Consider the following 19,090-nt stretch of genomic DNA (forward strand, 5'->3'; position numbering starts at 1 on the left):
AAAATAAATAAACACAAAATTTATTTACTTTCAACTTGCATTTCTTGACACATGCACAGATGATGCAGTTTTGCATTATGAAAAATTGTGATTCAGACTGTTTTCCAGGAATACAACACCACTGTAACCTGGGACTCACCTGATATCAATAATGAAAATACATATTCTATCCGAGGGTAGCCTCATTAGGAGTTGGCAGCAGGATAAATAGCCTGTAAAGAGTGGATTTTAATTGCAGTCTAGTTTGCCAGAGATAGAGATCAAAAGAAATGTTCATGGTATTTAGATCACAAGATCACAAGATAAGGGAGCAGAAGCAGGCAATTCGGCCCATCGAGTCTGCTCCAAGGAAAAGGGAAAAAGAAATGGGGTGGGAAAAAAGAGAGAAAAAAAACTATTCTAATCCCATTTGCCAGCCTTATCCCCATATCCCTTGATACCCTGACTATTTAGATATCTGTCTATCTCCTCCTTGAATACCCCCACTGATCTGGCCTCCACTGCTGTGCGTGGCAAGGAGTTCCACAATTTCACCACCCTCTGGCTAAAGAAACTTCTCCTCATCTCTGTCTTGAAACTGTACCCTCTAATTCTAAGATTGTGCCCTCTGGTCCTGGACACGCCCACCAAGGGAAACAGCCTAGCCACATCTACTCTATCCTTACCTGTCAACATTTTAAATGTCGCTACGAGGTCCCCTCTCATCCTTCTGTACTCCAGCGAGTACAGTCCAAGAGCCGACAAACGCTCATCATACTTAAGCCCTTTCATTCCTGGAATCATTCTCGTAAATCTCCTCTGAACCCTCTCCAACGTCAGCACATCCTTCCTAAGATGCGGGGCCCAAAACTGCGCACAGTATTCCAAATGAGGCCTCACTAGCGCCGCGTAGAGCCTCATCAACACGTCCTTACTTTTATACACTATACCTCTCGAGATGAATGCCAACATAGCATTCGCTTTCTTAACCACCGATCCAACCTGGTGGTTAACTTTTAAGGTATCTTGTACGAGTACCCCCAAGTCCCTTTGTACTACCGCACTATCAATCTTCTCTCCTTCTAGATAATAATCTACCCGCTTATTTCTACTTCCAAAGTGTACAACTGCACATTTCTCAACATTGAATCTCATCTGCCATTTCCTTGCCCATTCTCCTAAACTGTCTAGGTCCCTCTGCATTTCTTTCTATTTCCTCTATGCTCCCTACTCCTCCACTTATCTTGGTGTCATCCGCAAACTTAGCCACACAACCATTTATTCCATCATCCAAATCATTGATGTACAAGGTAAAAAGGAGAGGCCCCAACACCGACCCTTGCGGCACACACCACTAGTAACCGGTAACCAACCAGAACGAGATCCTTTTATTTCCACCCTTTGCTTCCTGCCACCCAGCCAATTCTCCACCCATTTTGCTACCCTGCCCATAATTCCATGACCTCTCATCTTATTAATCAGTCTCTTGTGAGGCACCTTATCGAAGGCCTTCTGAAAGTCTAAATACACAACATCTACCGCCTCTCCCTTATCCACCCTACCTGTGAGTTCTTCAAAAAACTCCAATAGGTTGGTCAGGACAGGACCTCCCCTTCACAAAACCATGTTGACTAGGTCCTATCTTGCCTTGCGCCTCTAGGTATTCGGTAACCTCCTCCTTGAGGATAGACTCCAATAATTTTCCCACCACTGATGTCAGACTAATAGGTCTGTAATTGCCTTTGTGCTGCCTCCCACACTTTCTTATACAACGGAACTACATTCGCTACCCTCCAGTCCTCCAGAACCATGCCAGAATCTATCGATTCCTGAAAAATAATCGCCCAACGCCTCCGCTATCTCCACAGCCACCTCCTTCAGAACCCGGGGTATGCACCTCATCCGGTCCGGGAGACTTATCAGCCTTAAGCCCCTGTAGTTTTCCAAGCACCTTCTCCCTATTAATCTCAATTGAACTCAGCTCCAATTCGTGAGACTCCTGACTAATGGGCACATTGCTTATGTCCCTCCACGGTGAAGACCGATGCAAAATATTCAATCCTATCCCCATACTTTTTCAGTTATAATTCTAACAGACCCCCTTGTATGATAAAGATGAACTCTTGATCTCTCAATCTACCTTGTCGTGACCCTTGCACCTTATTTGTCTACCTGCACTGCACTTTCTCTGTAATGGCAACTGTAACACTATATCTGCATTCCGTTATTGCTTTTTCCCTTCGTACAACCTTACTCAATAATACTCAATAATCATTGTAAAAACAACTACAATATAGTGAGGGGAACGTGAGTATTAACAAGCTGATATGATTCAGGTAGGAGTTTTAAAAAGTAAGATATCTAAATCTGGAATCTGTTTTGGAATGATCTGAATGAACGACATGCAAAACAGAGATTTTCACTGTATCTCGATACATGTGACAATAGTACACAATTACCAATCAACTAGATGCAATTACATTGCATTTTATAAGTCTGATGAGGATTAAAATATTAAAATGACAATATCATCTCTGGTAAATAGATCAGGTGCTATCATTCATCGGAACTCCATTAAAATGAGAAGTGGTATAAATTGAAGTGGGTTTGGTTCCAGATTTAGATATCTTACTTTTTAAAGCTCCTACCTGAATCATATCAGCTTGTTAATACTCACGTTCCCTTCACTATATTGTAGTTGTTTTTACAATGATTATTGAGTATTATGCTCGTCAAATAGAATCAAGTAATTGGGTCCTGGTCATGGTTCAATTAGATCATAACTCATCCATATTCCAATTCCATATCCCTTTAAAAATCTCAAAGATTAAAATCTATCAACCCAAGCTTTGAGATTTTCAGCTGACCTAACAATAGGTTTTTGGTACAAATCCAGTCACACTTAAAAAAAAATGTAATCAGCTTAATGATAATTTTAGAGATAAGATTTCTTTATCAAGCACATGTACATCGAAACACACAGTGAAATGCATCTTTTGTGTTGAGTGTTCTGGGTGCATCCTGCAAGTGTTGCCACGCTTCCGGCACCAACATAACATGCCCATAACTGCCTAACCCATATGTCTTTGGAATGTGGGAAGAAACCAGAGCACCTGGGTTGCGGATGTTGTTCCCTTATTCAAGAAGGGGAGTAGGGATAGCCCAGGAAATTATAGACTGGTGAGTCTTACCTCAGTGGTTGGTAAGCTGATGGAGAAGATCCTGAGAGGCAGGATTTATGAACATTTGGAGAGGTATAATATGATTAGGAATAGTCAGCATGGCTTTGTTAAGGGCAGGTCCTGCCTTACGAGCCTGATTGAATTTTTTGAGGATGTGACTAAGCACATCAATGAAGGGAGAGCAGTAGATGTAGTGTATATGGATTTCAGCAAGGCGTTTGATAAGGTACCCCATGCGAGGTTTATGGAGAAGGTGAGGAGACATGGGATCCAAGGGGACATTGCAGTGTGGATCCAGAACTGGCTGGCCCACAGAAGGCAAAGAGTGGTTGTTGAAGGGTCATATTCTGAGTGGAGGTCAGTGACCAGTGGTGTACCTCAGGGATCTGTACTGGGACCCTTACTCTTTGTGATTTTTATAAATGACCTGGATGAGGAAGTGGAGGGGTGGGTTAGTAAGGTTGCGGATGACACGAAAGGTTGGGGGTGTTGTGGATAGTTTGGAGGGCTGTCAGAGGTTACAGAGGGACATAGATAGGATGCAGAGTTGGGCCGAGAAGTGGCAGATGCAGTTCAACCGAGATAAGTGTGAAGTGGTTCATTTTGGTAGGTCGAATATGTTGGCGGAATATAGTATTAATGGTAGGACTCTTGGCAGTGTGGAGGATCAGAGGGATCTTGGGGTCCGAGTCTATTGGACGCTCAAAGCGGCTGCACAGGTTGACTCGGTGGTTAAGAAGGCATATGGTGTATTGTCCTTCATCAATCGGGGAATTGAATTTAGGAGCCCTGAGGTATTGTTGCAGCAATATAGGTCCCTGGTCAGACCCCACTTGGAGTATTGTACTCAGTTCTGGTCGCCTCACTACAGCCATAGAGAGGGTACAGAGGAGATTTACAAGGATGCTGCCTGGAATGCGGAGCATGCCTTATGAAAGCAGGTTGAGGGAACTCGGCCTTTTCTCCTTGGAGAGACGGAGGATGAGGGGGGACCTGATTGAGGTGTATAAGATGATGAGAGGTATTGATTGGGTAGATAGTCAGAGGCTTTTCCCCAGGGCTGAATTGGCGGCCACAAGAGGACATAGGTTTAAGGTGCTGGGGAGTAGATATAGAGGAAATGTCAGGGGTAAGTTTTTTACTCAGAGAGTGGTGAGTGCGTGGAATGGGCTGCCAGAAACGGTGGTGGAGACTGATACGATACGGGCTTTCAAGAGACTGTTAGATAGGTATATGGAGCTGAGTAAAATAGAGGGCTATGGGTAAGCCTAGTAATTTCTAGGGTAGGGACATGTTCGGCACAGCTTTGTGGGCCGAAGGGCCTGAATTGTGCTGTAATTGTTCTATGTTCTATGTTCTAAACCCAAGCTGACCTGGGGAAAACATACAAACTCCTTACAGACAGCAGCTGGAATTGAACCGAGGTCGCTGGCGCAGTAATAGCTTTACACTAACTGCTACACTATCGTGCCTGAAAAAATGAATGATAGAAGTGATTTCATTGCAATTTATTAAGTTAAGTGGGGAAAATAATATAAAGCTCCTGTAATACTGCATACTTTTGCTGCGTCAATATCCAAGATAAATACCTATAGAATAACCTTTAAAAGAATATCCTTAATAATATTCTAACTTTATTCTTAAAAATGTAAATAGTACTGCTTATCTGAAAAATCATTTCCAATGTAATACTTCTAATGAGGAAAAATATATGTAAGCAAAGTGGATTTTGAGAATTAGGTTCTGATAGTGAAATTTAGTGTTTAAGTGAATAATACAGAACTTTACAGTGAATTGGCATTAAACCAATACGTGTAATCCTAAAGTGGACCATTTCCCTCCACAGGTGCTGCCTGACCCACTAAGTTCCTCCAGCATTTTGTGTGTCGCTCCAGATTTCCAGCATCTGCAGTCTTTTGTGTCTCGTAATCATAAAAGAGATTTTTTGAGCTTGTACTGACAGTAACAAGCCTAACTCAGCAACTCCAAGTGATTACACTACCAAATTCCTTATTTCAGCTGCCACAAATTCCATTCACCCCAGCCACTGCTTAAGGCTGAATCAGACAGATTGCAACTTTGGTATTCTTTCAGACTGAGAGTGAAAGTGGGAACTTCTAAAAAGGCAAGTTTTGTTGCTTGTTAGTTTCACTTTTACAAGATCAGGGAGCCAAGACTGAGAATCTCATTGATTGGCTAATTGGAGGGCATTTTAACCAGTAAAAGGGAGGTGTGGTTAAGTGGAGTGGCCAATTTGGAGTGGCTATTGTGAGAGTGGCCCAGTATAAGAATGGACAGCTGAGGCTTTGGTGAGGAGGCACAGGTAAGGTTTCATTGTCTTGTTTACCTTCAGCATTTGACTCAGTGTCAGGGTAGTGGAATGCTCCTCCTGTAAGAAGTGGGTGGTTACACCTAAGGTGCAGGCTTCAGATAGATGGGTGGCCATCAGGAAAAGTAAGGGGAGTATGTAGACAGTGCATGGTTCCCCTGTGACCATTCATTAACAGACACACTTCTTTGGATACTATTGGGGGAGAGGGGGGGAGATGATTTTTTAGAGGCTAGCAGCAGCAGCAGCAGTCAGATCTCTGGCACTGTGACTAGATCCGAAGCTCAGAGGGAAAGGGTGTAGTCAGACAGAGTGATAGTCGTAGAAGACTTGACAGTGAGGGGGACACATCAGGAGATTCTGTGGCCACAGAAGAGACGCCAGGATGGTGTGTTGCCTCCAGTGTGGCAGGGTCAAGAATGTTTCTGAGTGGGTGCAGAACATTCTTGAAGGGGAGAGCAAACAGTCAGTGTGTTGTTCATGTTGGTACTAACAACCTAGGTAGAATAAGGGATGAGGTCCTGCCACATGAGTGCAGGGAGTTAGGTAAGAAGTTTAAAAAGCAGGACCTCAAGGGTAGTGATCTCTGGATTATTCAGTGCCATGTGCCAGTGAGGTCAGAAATAGGAAGATAGGTCAGATGAATTTATGGCTGAGGAGCTGGTGCAGGGGGCAGGGAATCAGTTTCCTGGATCATTGGGATCTCTTCTGGGGCAGGGACAACCTGTACAAGAGGGACAGATTGCATTTGAACCAGAGAGGGACCAATACCTTGCAGGGAAATGTTAGTGCTACATGGGAGGGTTTAAACTAAATTGGCAGGGGGCTGGGCCTCTGAGCAGGAGCAAGTCATGGAAGTAGCCTGCTTAGTAATCAGGATAGCCAGGGGCACAGTAAAGGGAGGGAAAAGAATACCCAGTTAAACTGCATTATTTCAATGCAAAAGGCTTAACAGGGAAGGGTTACGAACTCAGAGTGTGGATTGTCTAAGGACTGAGATGTTATAGCCATAACAGAAACATGACTGAGAGAAGGGCAGGACTGGCAAGTCAATATTCCAGAATATAATGCTTCCAGCATGACAGAGGTAAAGGTAAGTGAGGAGGGGTTGTTGCGTTTTTGATTAGGGAGGATGTAACAGCAGTGCTTAGAAATGATATTCTTGGGGGATCATCCAGTGAGGCCATATGGGTAGAACTTAGAAACGAGGAGAGGAGCACTCTAATGGGACTGTATTATCGACCCCCCCCCCCCCCCCAATAGTCAGTGAGAACTTGAGGAGTAGGTGTGTAGATAAATTGCTCATAGTTGTAGGAATAACAGGCTTGAACTAGTGGGAGATTTTAATTTCCCCGATATTGACTGGGCCACACAGAATGTTAAGGGCCTGAATGGGGTGAAAATTTGTGAAGTGTCCAGGCCTAAGGGCCTGTACTGTGCTGTAATGTTCTATGTTCTAGAAAGTTTCCTGAGTCAATATGTAGAGTAACTTACTAGGGAGGGTGTGACACTGGACCTCCTCCTGGGGTAATGAGGTAGGACAAGTGGCAGAAGTGTCTGTCAGTGAGCATTTTGGATCCAGCGACCATAATTCTATTAGTTTTAAGACAGTGATGGAAAAGGATAGGACATGCCCAGAGGTTAGGGTTCTAAACTGCAGCTGGCCTTACTGAATTTACTGATATTTACTGGTAGTTACTGCTGGCATTTACTGAAGAGAAAATCATGGTTGCTCAAGAGATAAGGGAAACAAGTGGAGTTGTTTTGGAGAAAATTCATATTACCAGAGAGGAGGTATTTGTAGTTTTATAGCATATTAAGGCGGATGACCAAATGCATCCTCGAAGTTTGTGGAGGCTGGAGAAAAATTGCAGAGGCCCTTGCGGAGATAGGGGTGGAGGTGGGAGAGGGGTAGGTAATCAGGATGTAAATTGGTTTATTATTGTCAATTTACCAATTTGCATCATGATTAACTATGCCACACCCACCTCCACTTTATTCTTCTGTCGCCCACCAAGACTAGGACAATTCATGTTGCCAGTTAACCCAGTTAATCTACCAACACTCAATCATGCTATCAGGTGAACCTACTCTCCAGGTTTTGTGAGTGGAAAACTGGGATTAATGTTGACTGGTGCTTAATGGTCAGCACAGATACAGTGGGCTGAAGGGCTAATTTATGTGCTTTGACTATTAATCTAAAGCCTTGTACCACTTTGCTGATGATCAAGAGGACACTGACTGAGTAGTAATCCGCCAGATTGGATTTCTTCCAGTTTTTGTGAACAGGAAGAGAACTGGCCCACTTTCTGCATTGTGGGGTAGATACTGGAATTGTAACTGTACTGAAGCAGATTTGATAAAGGAGTGTGGTTTGTTCCAAAGCCCAAAATATACTACAGCTGGGATTTTATCCCGTTCCATAGCCTCTGTTGTTTCAAGTGCTCTCAGCCATTTTTTGACATCAAGTGAACTGAACTGCTTGAAGACTGGCTCTTGTGATGGTGGGGATCTCAGGATGAACACAATAAAATAGGAGCAGGAGAATAGGCCACCAGGTTCCTCAAGCCTGCCCCACCATTCAATATGATCATGGCTGATCTGCCCCAGGCCTCAACTCCTCTTCTGTCCCAATTCCCCATAGCCTTTAATTCCCCAATCTTTCTCCTCTTTAGTACCCCCAGTGATCTAGTCTCCGCAATTTTCTGGGGTAGAGAATTCCAGAGATTCATCACACTCTGCTGGAAGAAATTACAAAGCATCTCAGTTTTAACAGGCCACCATATCCTCTTATTCAAAACCTTCCCAAGGGAGACAATATCTCAACTTCTACCCTTAATAACAAAAAACATAACATTAGTAGAATTCAATGAGTCAAGGAGCAGCTGTGATTCCAGCATCTGCAGTCTCTTTTGTTCTTACTCTACACTGATGTGCCTGGACAGGATCTTATATATTTCAATAAGATCACACTCATTTTTCTGAAATCCAAAGAATACCGATCCAGCATCTTGAGCTGTTTATGATAGGACAGTTGTTCACTGAAGGAATTATCTTGTTGTATGTCAGGCTACAAGCACTTATACCAATTTCAATACTATGCCATCTAAGATAACGCAAAAACTAAAAAAAATCACATCGAGGAATATATTACCAGAGGCTCCTTAATGTACTGAACAGATGAAACAAACTAGTTTATGCAAAGTTGTCCATCAGACTTTGTGGGATTGTGTGTATGGGGTTGTGGGATTGTGTATATGGAACAGTGGAATTGTATAGAAAGACTTCACAGATGAATTGGGCTGAAGGGCCTGTTTCCATGCTGTGTTATTCTATGACTTGGATGAGAATGTTTTATGGTACAATTAGTAAGTATTGCAGATGACACAAAAATTGATGAAGATGTGGACAGTGAAGGAAGTTGTCTGAGGATACAGCGGAACATTAATAGATAGTAAATTGGGCTAAGTAGTGGCAGAAGGAATCCAGGTAAGTGTAAGGCAATACAAATTCTGGCAGGACATAATACAAATTCTGGCAGGAAAAATAGCAGTGACCTTAGGAGCACTAATGGACAGAGAGACCTTGAGGTGCAAGCCCTCAGCTCCCTGAATGCAGTGACACAGGTGGATGGGGTAGTGAAAAAAGCATTTGTTATGCTTCCCTTCACAGGCCAGTGTACTGAATATAAGAGGATGGGACATCATGGCGTAAAAAATATTGTTTACACTGAACAGAGTACAGTGTGCAGTTCTAATTGCAGGACGGATTTGTTAGCAATAGAGAGAATGCAGAAGAGATTCACCAGGATGTTGCCTGTAATGGAGGGCTATAGCTATAAGGAGAGATGGGATAGGCTGAGCTTATTCTCACTGGAACATGGGAGGCTGAAGGGTGACCTTATAGAGAATTATAAAACTATGAGGGGCGTAGATAGGACAGATAGTCAGAATGTTTTTCCCAGGGCTGGGGAGTTTGGAATTAGAAGGCACAGGTTTAAGGTAAGAGGGGAGAATTTAAAGGAAATCTGAGAGGTAAGTTTTTCACAGAGAGGAAGGAGAGGCTAGGACCAAGAGGCAAGTTCAGTATGGTTGAAAACTAATTTTCCTGATTAATGACAGGGAAAGAAATTTGACACAATTAATGCAGTCAACAGAGAGAATATTCTCCTTGAAAGATAAACAGTTGTTTCTGCTTTTGAAGAAGATATATTTTCATATAAGGCATTCCCCAGAAAGTTCCTTTGAGGAAAATTAATACAAAGTGGTTTGGAAGTGTATGCTTTTTTTTGAGCAAATTGTATGGGAATAAAAAATGGTCACATTCCATTTGATCTAACTCACTCTTTGCATTTACCTCTAATGGGGTATCTTCTGTGGAAATGCACCCCCAATGTCATGTCAGCCTCATTGTCAGGCCACAAGGTTCCAGGAAGCAGAAATCAAAACAACCACTTGCCTTACAACAGGCTGCCTGACGACTTTTGACAGCTCATGCTGCCATCAGGCATTTTCCACTCTCTCTAAACATCTCTGATGATCATTTAGAGTCCAAAAACATTTAAGTAATTTATATAAAATGTAAAAATAATAAATTCATTTAAAACCATATTTACTCTATATAAATTAAGTAAAAATAACAACACTAAGTAAAATAAAGCAAAAAAAACAATCACCTTCACTTACCATTTTTAGTTAAGATTAGTGACATTTAACTGAATGGGGCCATGCTAGATAATTAGCATTAAGCAGAGGTCCCAGGTTAAAAGTGTATCCAGCCCTTCAGCATAGTACTCTGTGGAACTGCTGCTGGATTCACTGACATGAGCTCCAGCGGATTCCATACTTGCACTCAAGGGAACCACCAGATAGCTATCAGCCCAATCAACTCATCATAAAAGAATATGCATCTGATTCTCAGCTCATCTGCTATCTTTTTTTGCTTCAGCAGCAGAAAAAGAGTTTCATCTTCCTTCAGTTCTCATTCTGATTGACATGACAGTATCTGTCAGTTATGTCTCTGAACTCTGGTTTATATTAACAATTTCTTAACCCATTGGAATCAGATCATTTTCCTTGAGAAGCTGCCTTGAGATTAAAAGCTGAATATTATTTTGATGTGCCAAAATATTCAAACTGCTTCAAATAGTTTCAAGAGCGATCTCTCATATTGGCCCAACAAATAAGACACAAGTAGACTAAGTTGCAAGATTACTCAGTTGATAACTTGCCAAAGATCAACAGAGGAACATGCAGTCCTCCATTTAATATCTTAAGTACTACTTTTTTAACTTTGTATCCACTAAAAACAAATATCCCTTACAATTAAACATTAATTCAGTTGGGTTATCCAGTATTGAAGGACATTCAAGTGATCATGCAGAGTAAAACTCTTTTGTAAACATTAGTGTCCTGACTTATTTTACATCCTTTTTGATTCTTATTTTTCATAGAGTCACAGAATTATAGTCATACAGAACTGAAACAGGTTCTTCCATCCACTATTTCCATGCCAACCATCAAGTAATCATCTATATTAATTCCACTTACCAGTATTAGGTCTGAAGCCTTCTATGACTTGGCCACTCAAGAGCTCGTCTTGATACTTCTTAAATGTTGTGAAAGTACTTGTTTCTACCATCCACTCAGGAGGTGTACCTATCCCAACTTCCTCTGAGTGAAAAAAAATTCTTCCTCGGAACTCCTCCCTCTTCCCCCTACCCTTTCGCTACCCTGAAAATTTTGTACATCTCTGTCAGGTCCCCTTAGCCTGCTCTGCTCCAAGGAAAATAAACCCAGCATATCCCATCTCTGCTCATAACATCCCTGTGAATCTTTTCTGCACCCTCTCCAGTACCAGCATGTCCTTGCTGTGGTGTGGTGACCAGAACTGTACACAGTAGAACAGGTATGGCCTAACGAACGTTTTATAAAATTGTACCATACCTCCTGGGTCTTATATTATGTTCCCTGGCTAATGAAGGCAAGTATCCCCTATGCCGCCTTCACCACCTTATCTAGCTGTGATGCCACTTTCAGGGATCCTCAGACTTGCACACTAAGTACTCTCTATTCCTCAATGCTCTACCTTCATTATTCCTCCCAAACTGCATCCCCTTGCACTTAGTAAAATTAAATTGTTTGCCATTGCCCTGTCCATCTTACGAACTGATCAATATCACCCTTAAGCCCAATGCTCCTATCAACAACAACACCAATTTTTAATGTCATCTGCAAACTTACTAATCCTACCACCTATGTTCATATCCAAATCGTTAAGGGCCACTGCACTGATCTCTGTGGTACACCACTAGTCACAGCCTTCCAATCACAAAAGCAAGCCTCACTATCACCCTCTGACTCATAGCGTCAAGATAATTTGTTCTTCAGTTTTTTGGTTCCTCACCTGTGGCCAATGTAGACCTAGGAATCTGTGTCAGGACCCCAGCAAGCACCTCCCTTAACTCCCATAGCAGTCTGGGATAAATATCTGGCCTAGGGATTTATCCACCTTTAAGCCTGCTAACATGCCTAATAGTTCCTACTCTTTAGTGATAACGTGCTCAAAATTCACTGCTCCCCTCCCTGAATTATCCAACAACAATGTCCTCAGTGAATACAGATGAGAAGTATTCAGTTAAGATTTCACCCACATCCTCTGGCTCCACGCACTTTCATTCTCGGTGGAGGTTACTTGAACAACCAGGAATTGGCCTCAGACTGTATGAATAAAGTATCCATATATCCAGTCATGACTCAAGTACCCAACATGCCTGATCCCAATTTTAACTACAGGTCTTCCAGGTGTTTTTATGAAGATATGGTATGAGTCTGTACTAATAATATCACTAATGAGAAGAAACCCTAGAGGCAATAGATTTCATAAACTCAGATTTGCATTTAGTGGGATCAAGAATACAATGCATTTGCATGCTATGATACAAAAGTTGTTGAAGCAAAAAAGGGTACTTGAGCACCCAGATTGGAGAGGAGAAAAGATATTTAGAAACCTCTTCAGATCTTCAGTATGGAGTGTGCCTCCTTATTCAGGGTTTAAACCAGCAAAAATGGTGGAGGCGAGAGGACAGTGGCAGTGAGGAGTGGTAATAATAAAGTTCTGTTGCCGGGGTGATGAAAAGATAAATGCTAGACTGAGGCCAACTACGTTTCACTTGGATCTATGTAAACTATGTAAACATGGATCTGTCCTACAACCTTGATGTAATTTGAGAGGTACTTGTGAAACTAGAACAAAAATTAAGATTCAAGCGATTCAACAAGTTGACCACTTCCTTCTCGTGTACATTTTTCTTGTTAAAAACATGAATTATGGCAAACTTGGGAGTCTGGAAGCTATAAAGAAACCAGTGCATTAACCTATTTTTGAAATACGCCCTCCATCTCAATTATTAACAAACTTAGCAAATTGTGGCATGTTTATTGAATTTATAATACTAAAACAATAAAACATTTCAAATTTATTATCGAAATTATGTTGTTTCCCTTCCTTCTGCATTTTCATTTTAGGCTCGTTTTTAGCCTTTCATCTCTTTTTTTAAATCTTATCCAAATGGGCTTATCTGTCTGAAAGATTATGAAACTATAATTTTGGCAACAAAACATGAGGATTGAGTTACAATTTTGGAACATAACATTCTTATATAGGAAAGTCAGTAAAATTACCAATTTGTGCCATAAATGTTCCAGAGTCATCTGCTGATCTTGGATGCTGCCTTCTAATTTTCCGTTGTTTCTTAATTTCACTTCCTGAAAAAAGAAGATAAACCCATTTAACCCCTTGAACTAAACTGACTCAATTTCCAAAAAAAATGACAACTTTGATTTTTTTTTCACTGAAGTGTATTTTGAGGACTACAAAACAAAGTAGACCATTTGGCTGTTTACAAGTTCTCAGTTAGGCCTCAGTTAAAATATTGTGCCCAGTTTTGGCCTCTTCACATTGATGGTTGACTTTGAGGCTTGTAAAAAATGTAAATGAGGGCCATAAGATTAATTCAAAATTTTAAGCATATTAGTTACACAGATATGCTCCAGAGCTGGGAATGTTTAATTTATAAAACTGTAAACTGTAGTGTCATTTGTTTAAGTTTCTTTTATTAATGAAATGTGTTTGTGCAGAGCAATTATTTCAACTAAACAGGTGGGAAACAGGGACAATGCTTAGAGGTCATTTAAGGAAAGAACTAAATTAGAACTTGGAGATTCTATGTACATGTTTCTAAAATGTTGCAGGCTTATGCAAATGAAGCTGAATTTCTTCAAATTAGAGCTGTATCTGTTTCAGGTAAGAATGATGATAATCTCAATTATGGAACCGGTACCACATAATATTAATCACTGCCAATACACAAAATTCACATAGATGAGGCAGTGGCTCCTGTTCTCCATGCATACAGGAAAGTTCCGTTTCAACTTAGAGATAAACTTATACAAGAACTAGCATGCATGGAACAGATGAATGTCATACAGAAACTTGAAGAACCATCAGATTGGGTGATTTCACTTGTCATTGTGCAAAAGAAAAATGGAGCAGTGCGGATATGTCTAGACTCAAGAGATCTCAATAAAGCCATCAAGAGAGAGCATTTTAAATTGCTAACGTGGGAGGAGATCATGTCCCGGTTTTCAGGTGTCAAATGGTTTAGCAAGCTCGACGCATCATCTGGGTTTTGGCAGATGAAGCTTGATGAGGCAAGTTCGAGACTGTGTACTTTTAACACAAGGAAGATATCACTATCTTTGGCTGCCATGCGGGATCCTGTCCACACCAGAAGTCTACCACGAAATCATCTACATGATTTTTCAGGGCATACCTGGTGTCGAGACCATGATGGATGACATCATCGTCTGGGGGTCCACCAAGGAGGAACGTGATACTCGACTGAGACAAGTGCTTGACGTGACAAGGAATGTCAATTTGAAATTAAATAAAGAGAAATGTGAATTTTGTGTTAAGACACTGATCTTCACAGAAGAAGTCATATCTGAAGAGGGAGTAAAGCCTGACCCAAGAAAGACGTCAGCCATTGAAAAAATGGAGAGGCCCCAGAACAAAGAGGAGGTGAGACGTTTCTTAGGGATGGTGACTTACCTGGCTAAGTTCATCCCTCAACTGTCAACAGTGTCAGCACCACTTAGGTCACTCCATGAGCAACAAAATGAATGGATTTGGTCTCATGAGCAAGAAGAGTGTTTCCAGACGTTGAAAAGGGTCCTAACTGAACAGCCCGTGCTGAAGTTTTATGATCCGGAAAGGCCTATCAGGATATCAGCTGATGCATCCCGGCACAGCCTTGGATCAGTACTACTGCAGCAGCATGATGGCACATGGCAACCTGTGGCCTATGCATCAAGGGCTTTAACAAGTGCGGAAGCCAACTATGCACAGATAGAGAAAGAGCTTCTCGCCAGTACATATGCACGTGAAAGGTTCCATCAGTACATCTACAAGCAAGCTATTGAAGTGGAGACAGACCATAAACCATTGGTCTCAATTACAGGTATATCCAAACCACTGAACGACTGTCCCATGAGGATACAGTGCATGTTGATAAGGCTGCAGAAATATGATGTGAAGATGATCTACATACTGGGAAAACATATGTTTGCTGCTGATGCGCTGTCTCGAGCAGTTGTCAAGACAGAAAAGAGTGACCAACAGGTTAATGCAGATATACAGGCCGATGTTGACATGATTGTCACCCCTCTTCCAGTATCTCCGGATAGAACAGAGCAGATTAGGAAAGCAGCAGAGACAGATGAAACAATGAAAGTACTCAATGATACAATACGGAAAGGATGGCCAGCAGCAAAGGATGACTGTCCAATGTGTGTTTGGGATTATTGGGCATGCAGAGCTGAATTGTCAGTAGTGAAAGATATGGTCTTCAAAAGGAACAGGTTTGTGATTCCAGTGTCACTACGCAAGATGCTCCAGAAGTTACACGAAGGCCATCTTGGGGAGGAAAAATGTAAACGTAGAGCACGTGAAGTGATGTACTGGCCAAGAATGAACCAAGACGTCAGCCGGACCATTGCTTCGTGAAATATGCCTTACCTACAGACCAAAGCAACAAGCAGAACCACTTACACCACACCCTGTACTAGACAAGCCATATTTCAAAGTTGGAGTGGATTTGTTTGACTGGAATGGGAAGAGCCATATTGTTGGAACAGAATACTTTTCCAATTACCCAGAGGCTGCGACAATCCAATCAACGTCCAGCAAAGCAGTTATCACATTCCTGAAAGCTGTGTTTGCGAGGCATGGAGTTCCATGTGAAGGAGTATCAGACAATGGTCCACAATTTTCGAACTGTGAATTTGAATCCTTTGCTAATGTTTGGGGGTTTCAACATATAACCTCAAGCCCACATCACCCAAAATCTAATGGCCTAGCAGAGAGTTCAGTTAAGGTGGTGAAGGGCCTCATGAAGAAAGCGCAAGGTGGATGAGAGGATTTCCATAGAAGTCTAATGATTTACAGAAGTATGCCACTGCAGAACGGCCTTTCACCAGCCCAAATGCTGATGGGTCGACGCATACATACTAACCTTCCAATACATGAAAACCTGTTGACACCTGAAGGAGCACACAAGGTCAAACAGGCTAAAGAGGAAGGGAAAGAAAAGCAGAAACAGAATCACGACAAGACAGCGAAAAGCCTACCAGTCCTGAAGCCTGGGGATCAAGTGCAAATCCGAGATCATGATTCTGGCACATGGTCCATGCAAGGAGTTGTGCAAGAGGAAGTAAATCCACATTCATACCAGATCCAGACTGAGGGACACCTCTGAGGAGGAACCGTGTGGATCTACAACCACAAGCTCCAACCCATGGCTGTGACCCACCCCCTGTCAGTACACCAAAGGGGCCAGCATATGGAGAAAATGAACATGTTGAACATGTGGACCAGAGTTCCCACGAAAACACCAATAGTAATGCAGCAAATGAAAGCAACACACCTGCAAAAACAAGTATCAGGCCAAAAAGGACCATGAAACCACCTCAGAGACTGACTGAAAGCTGCTGAGTGAACAAGGGTTCTTGGCAGGTTTATAAGGACAAAGTATTGTGTTTGTTTTTCTTTAAAAGGGGAAGATGTGTTATTATGTAGTTATAATAAAGAACTACACTTCCCAGTAGGCAATGCAAGGGGTCACATAGGGGAACAGGAAGTGGCTGTAAAAAGACAGGGAAAGCAAGCCAGTCTGCTGAAGTTTAATAAAAATTATCAGATGTTAAACCCACGCGAAGTCTGTCTCTTGATGAAGAACAAACATAACAGGGTAGTTTTGATCACATATAGGATTTGGGGAGGAATTTGCAATTTTTTTTTTTACTTGGCTTTTGTCTCTTCCAGGGGATTTTTTAAGCAATGAAGAGTTTTAGTACAATAATATACAAGGAAACAGCGCAGTATTGAACACCGAGTGGACATGTCAATTATTTCCTGTCCATCAGTTTTTTATGGTCATAGGCTCAGAATGTAATGCTGAATAATAAATAAACGTCTTCCTAATCTTACTGAAAAATACTTTGTCCAATAATGTCACTACATTATAACCCCAGTTTACCTATCACATAGCTGTCACAGTAACATATAATCAGCATCATACGAACCTGCCCTAAGAGAGCTGTACAGGACAGCTGCCTCTTTATGACATTCTGTTTTTAGGATATGGCTCTCTCCCTCCACATCATTGTATGCTTATAGCATTTTACTTTCTATAACATGTCTCCCTTCCTGTGGCACAACCTTAATATATACTTAGAACCACAGAACAATACAGCACAATACAGGCCCTTCGGCCCACCATGTTGTGCCGCCATTCAAACCACACCTAAGACTACCTAACCCCTTCCTCCCACATATCCCTCTGACTTAAATTCCTCCATATGCTTATCTAACAATCTCTTGAACTTGTCCAATGTATCAGCCTCCACCACCGCCCCAGGCAGCACATTCCATGCACCAACCACTCCCTGGGTGAAAAACCTGCCTCCAACATCACCCTTGAACTTCCCACCCAATACCTTAAAGCCATGTCCTCTTGTTTTGAGCATTGGTGCCCTGGGAAAGAGGCACTGGCTGTCCACTCTATCTATTACTCTCAATATCTTGTACACCTCTATTATGTCTCCCCTCATCCTCCTTCTCTCCAATGAGAACAGCCCTAGCTCTTTTAGTCTCTCCTCATAATCCATACTCTCTAATCCAGGCAGCATCCTGGTAAATCTCCTCTGCACCCTTTCCAATGCCTCCACATCCTTCCTATAATGAGGCGACCAGAACTGGACACAGTGCTCTAAGTGTGGCCTAACCAGAGTTTTGTAAAGCTGCATCATCACTTCGCGGCTCTTAAACTCGATCCCACGACTTATGAAAGCTAACATCCCATAAGCTTTCTTAACTACCCTATCCACCTACGAGGCAACTTTCAGTGATCTGTGGATATGAACCCCCAGATCCCTCTGTTCCTCCACACTGCCCAGAATCCTGCCATTTACCTTGTATTCCGCCTTGGAGTTTGTCCTTCCAAAGTGTACTACCTCACATTTCTCTGGATTGAACTCCATCTGCCACTTGTCAACCCAGCTCTGCATCCTATCAATATCCCTTTGTAAGCTTCGACAGCCCTCCACACTATCCACAACACCACCAATCTTTGTGTCATCTGCAAACTTGCTAACCCAGCCTTCCACCCCCTCGTCTAAGTCGTTAATAAATATCACAAAAAGTAGAGGTCCCAGAACCGATCCCGGCGGGACACCGCTAGTCACAGCCCTCCAATCCGAATGCACTCCCTCCACCACAACCCTCTGCTTTCTACAGGCAAGCCAATTTTGAATCCACACAGCCAAGCTCCCCCGGATCCCTTGGCCTCTGACCTTCTGAAGAAGCCTACCATATGGAACCATGTCAAACGCCTTACTAAAATCCATGTAGACCACATCCACTGCACTACCCTCATCAATCTTCCTGGTCACCTCCTCAAAGAACCCTATCAGGCTTGTGAGGCAAGATCTTCCCTTCACAAAGCCAAGCTGGCTGTCCCTAATCAGTCCATGTTTCTCCAAATGCTCATAGATCCTATCTCTTAGAATCCTTTCCAACAGCTTACCCACCACAGACGTAAGGCTCACCGGTCTGTAATTCCCTGGACTATCCCTACTACCTTTTTTGAATAAGGCGACAACATTTGCCACCCTCCAATCCTCCAGTACCATCCCCGTTGACAATGAGGACTCAAAGATCCTAGCCAATGGTTCAGCAATCTCCTCCCTCGCCTCACGAAGCAGCCTGGGGAATATTCCATCAGGCCCTGGGGACTTATCTGTCCTAATATTTTCTAACAACTCCAACACATCCTCTCTCTTAATATCTACATACTCTAGAACATTACCCTCACCTACACTGTTCTCAGCATCATCATGACCCCTCTCCTTGGTGAATACTGAAGAGAAGTATTCATTGAGAACCTCACCCACTTCCACAGCTTCCAGGCACATCCTCCCACCTTTGTCTTTAATCAGACCTACCTTTACCCTAGCCATCCTTCTGCTCTTTATGTACGAGA

The 19,090-nt window shown here is 42.3% G+C and overlaps 1 protein-coding gene across 4 annotated transcripts in view; it reads right to left on the reverse strand.

Annotated features, from left to right (window-relative positions):
- Positions 1 to 19,090, reverse strand: part of adgrb2 (adhesion G protein-coupled receptor B2) — an 898,475-nt gene that overhangs the window by 623,966 nt on the left and 255,419 nt on the right. For 3 of the 4 annotated variants that reach the window (XM_052036168.1, XM_052036167.1, XM_052036165.1), the window contains exon 3: positions 13,173 to 13,256. The exons of the other annotated variant lie outside the window; for it this stretch is intronic. In XM_052036168.1, the coding sequence (XP_051892128.1) occupies positions 13,173 to 13,256 (84 nt within the window). The remainder of the gene's footprint in view (positions 1 to 13,172; positions 13,257 to 19,090) is intronic. 4 annotated transcript variants of the gene reach the window in all.

This window comes from Pristis pectinata, chromosome 22 (genome assembly GCF_009764475.1).
Source record: "Pristis pectinata isolate sPriPec2 chromosome 22, sPriPec2.1.pri, whole genome shotgun sequence".
NCBI classification, from domain to species: Eukaryota; Metazoa; Chordata; class Chondrichthyes; order Rhinopristiformes; family Pristidae; genus Pristis; species Pristis pectinata.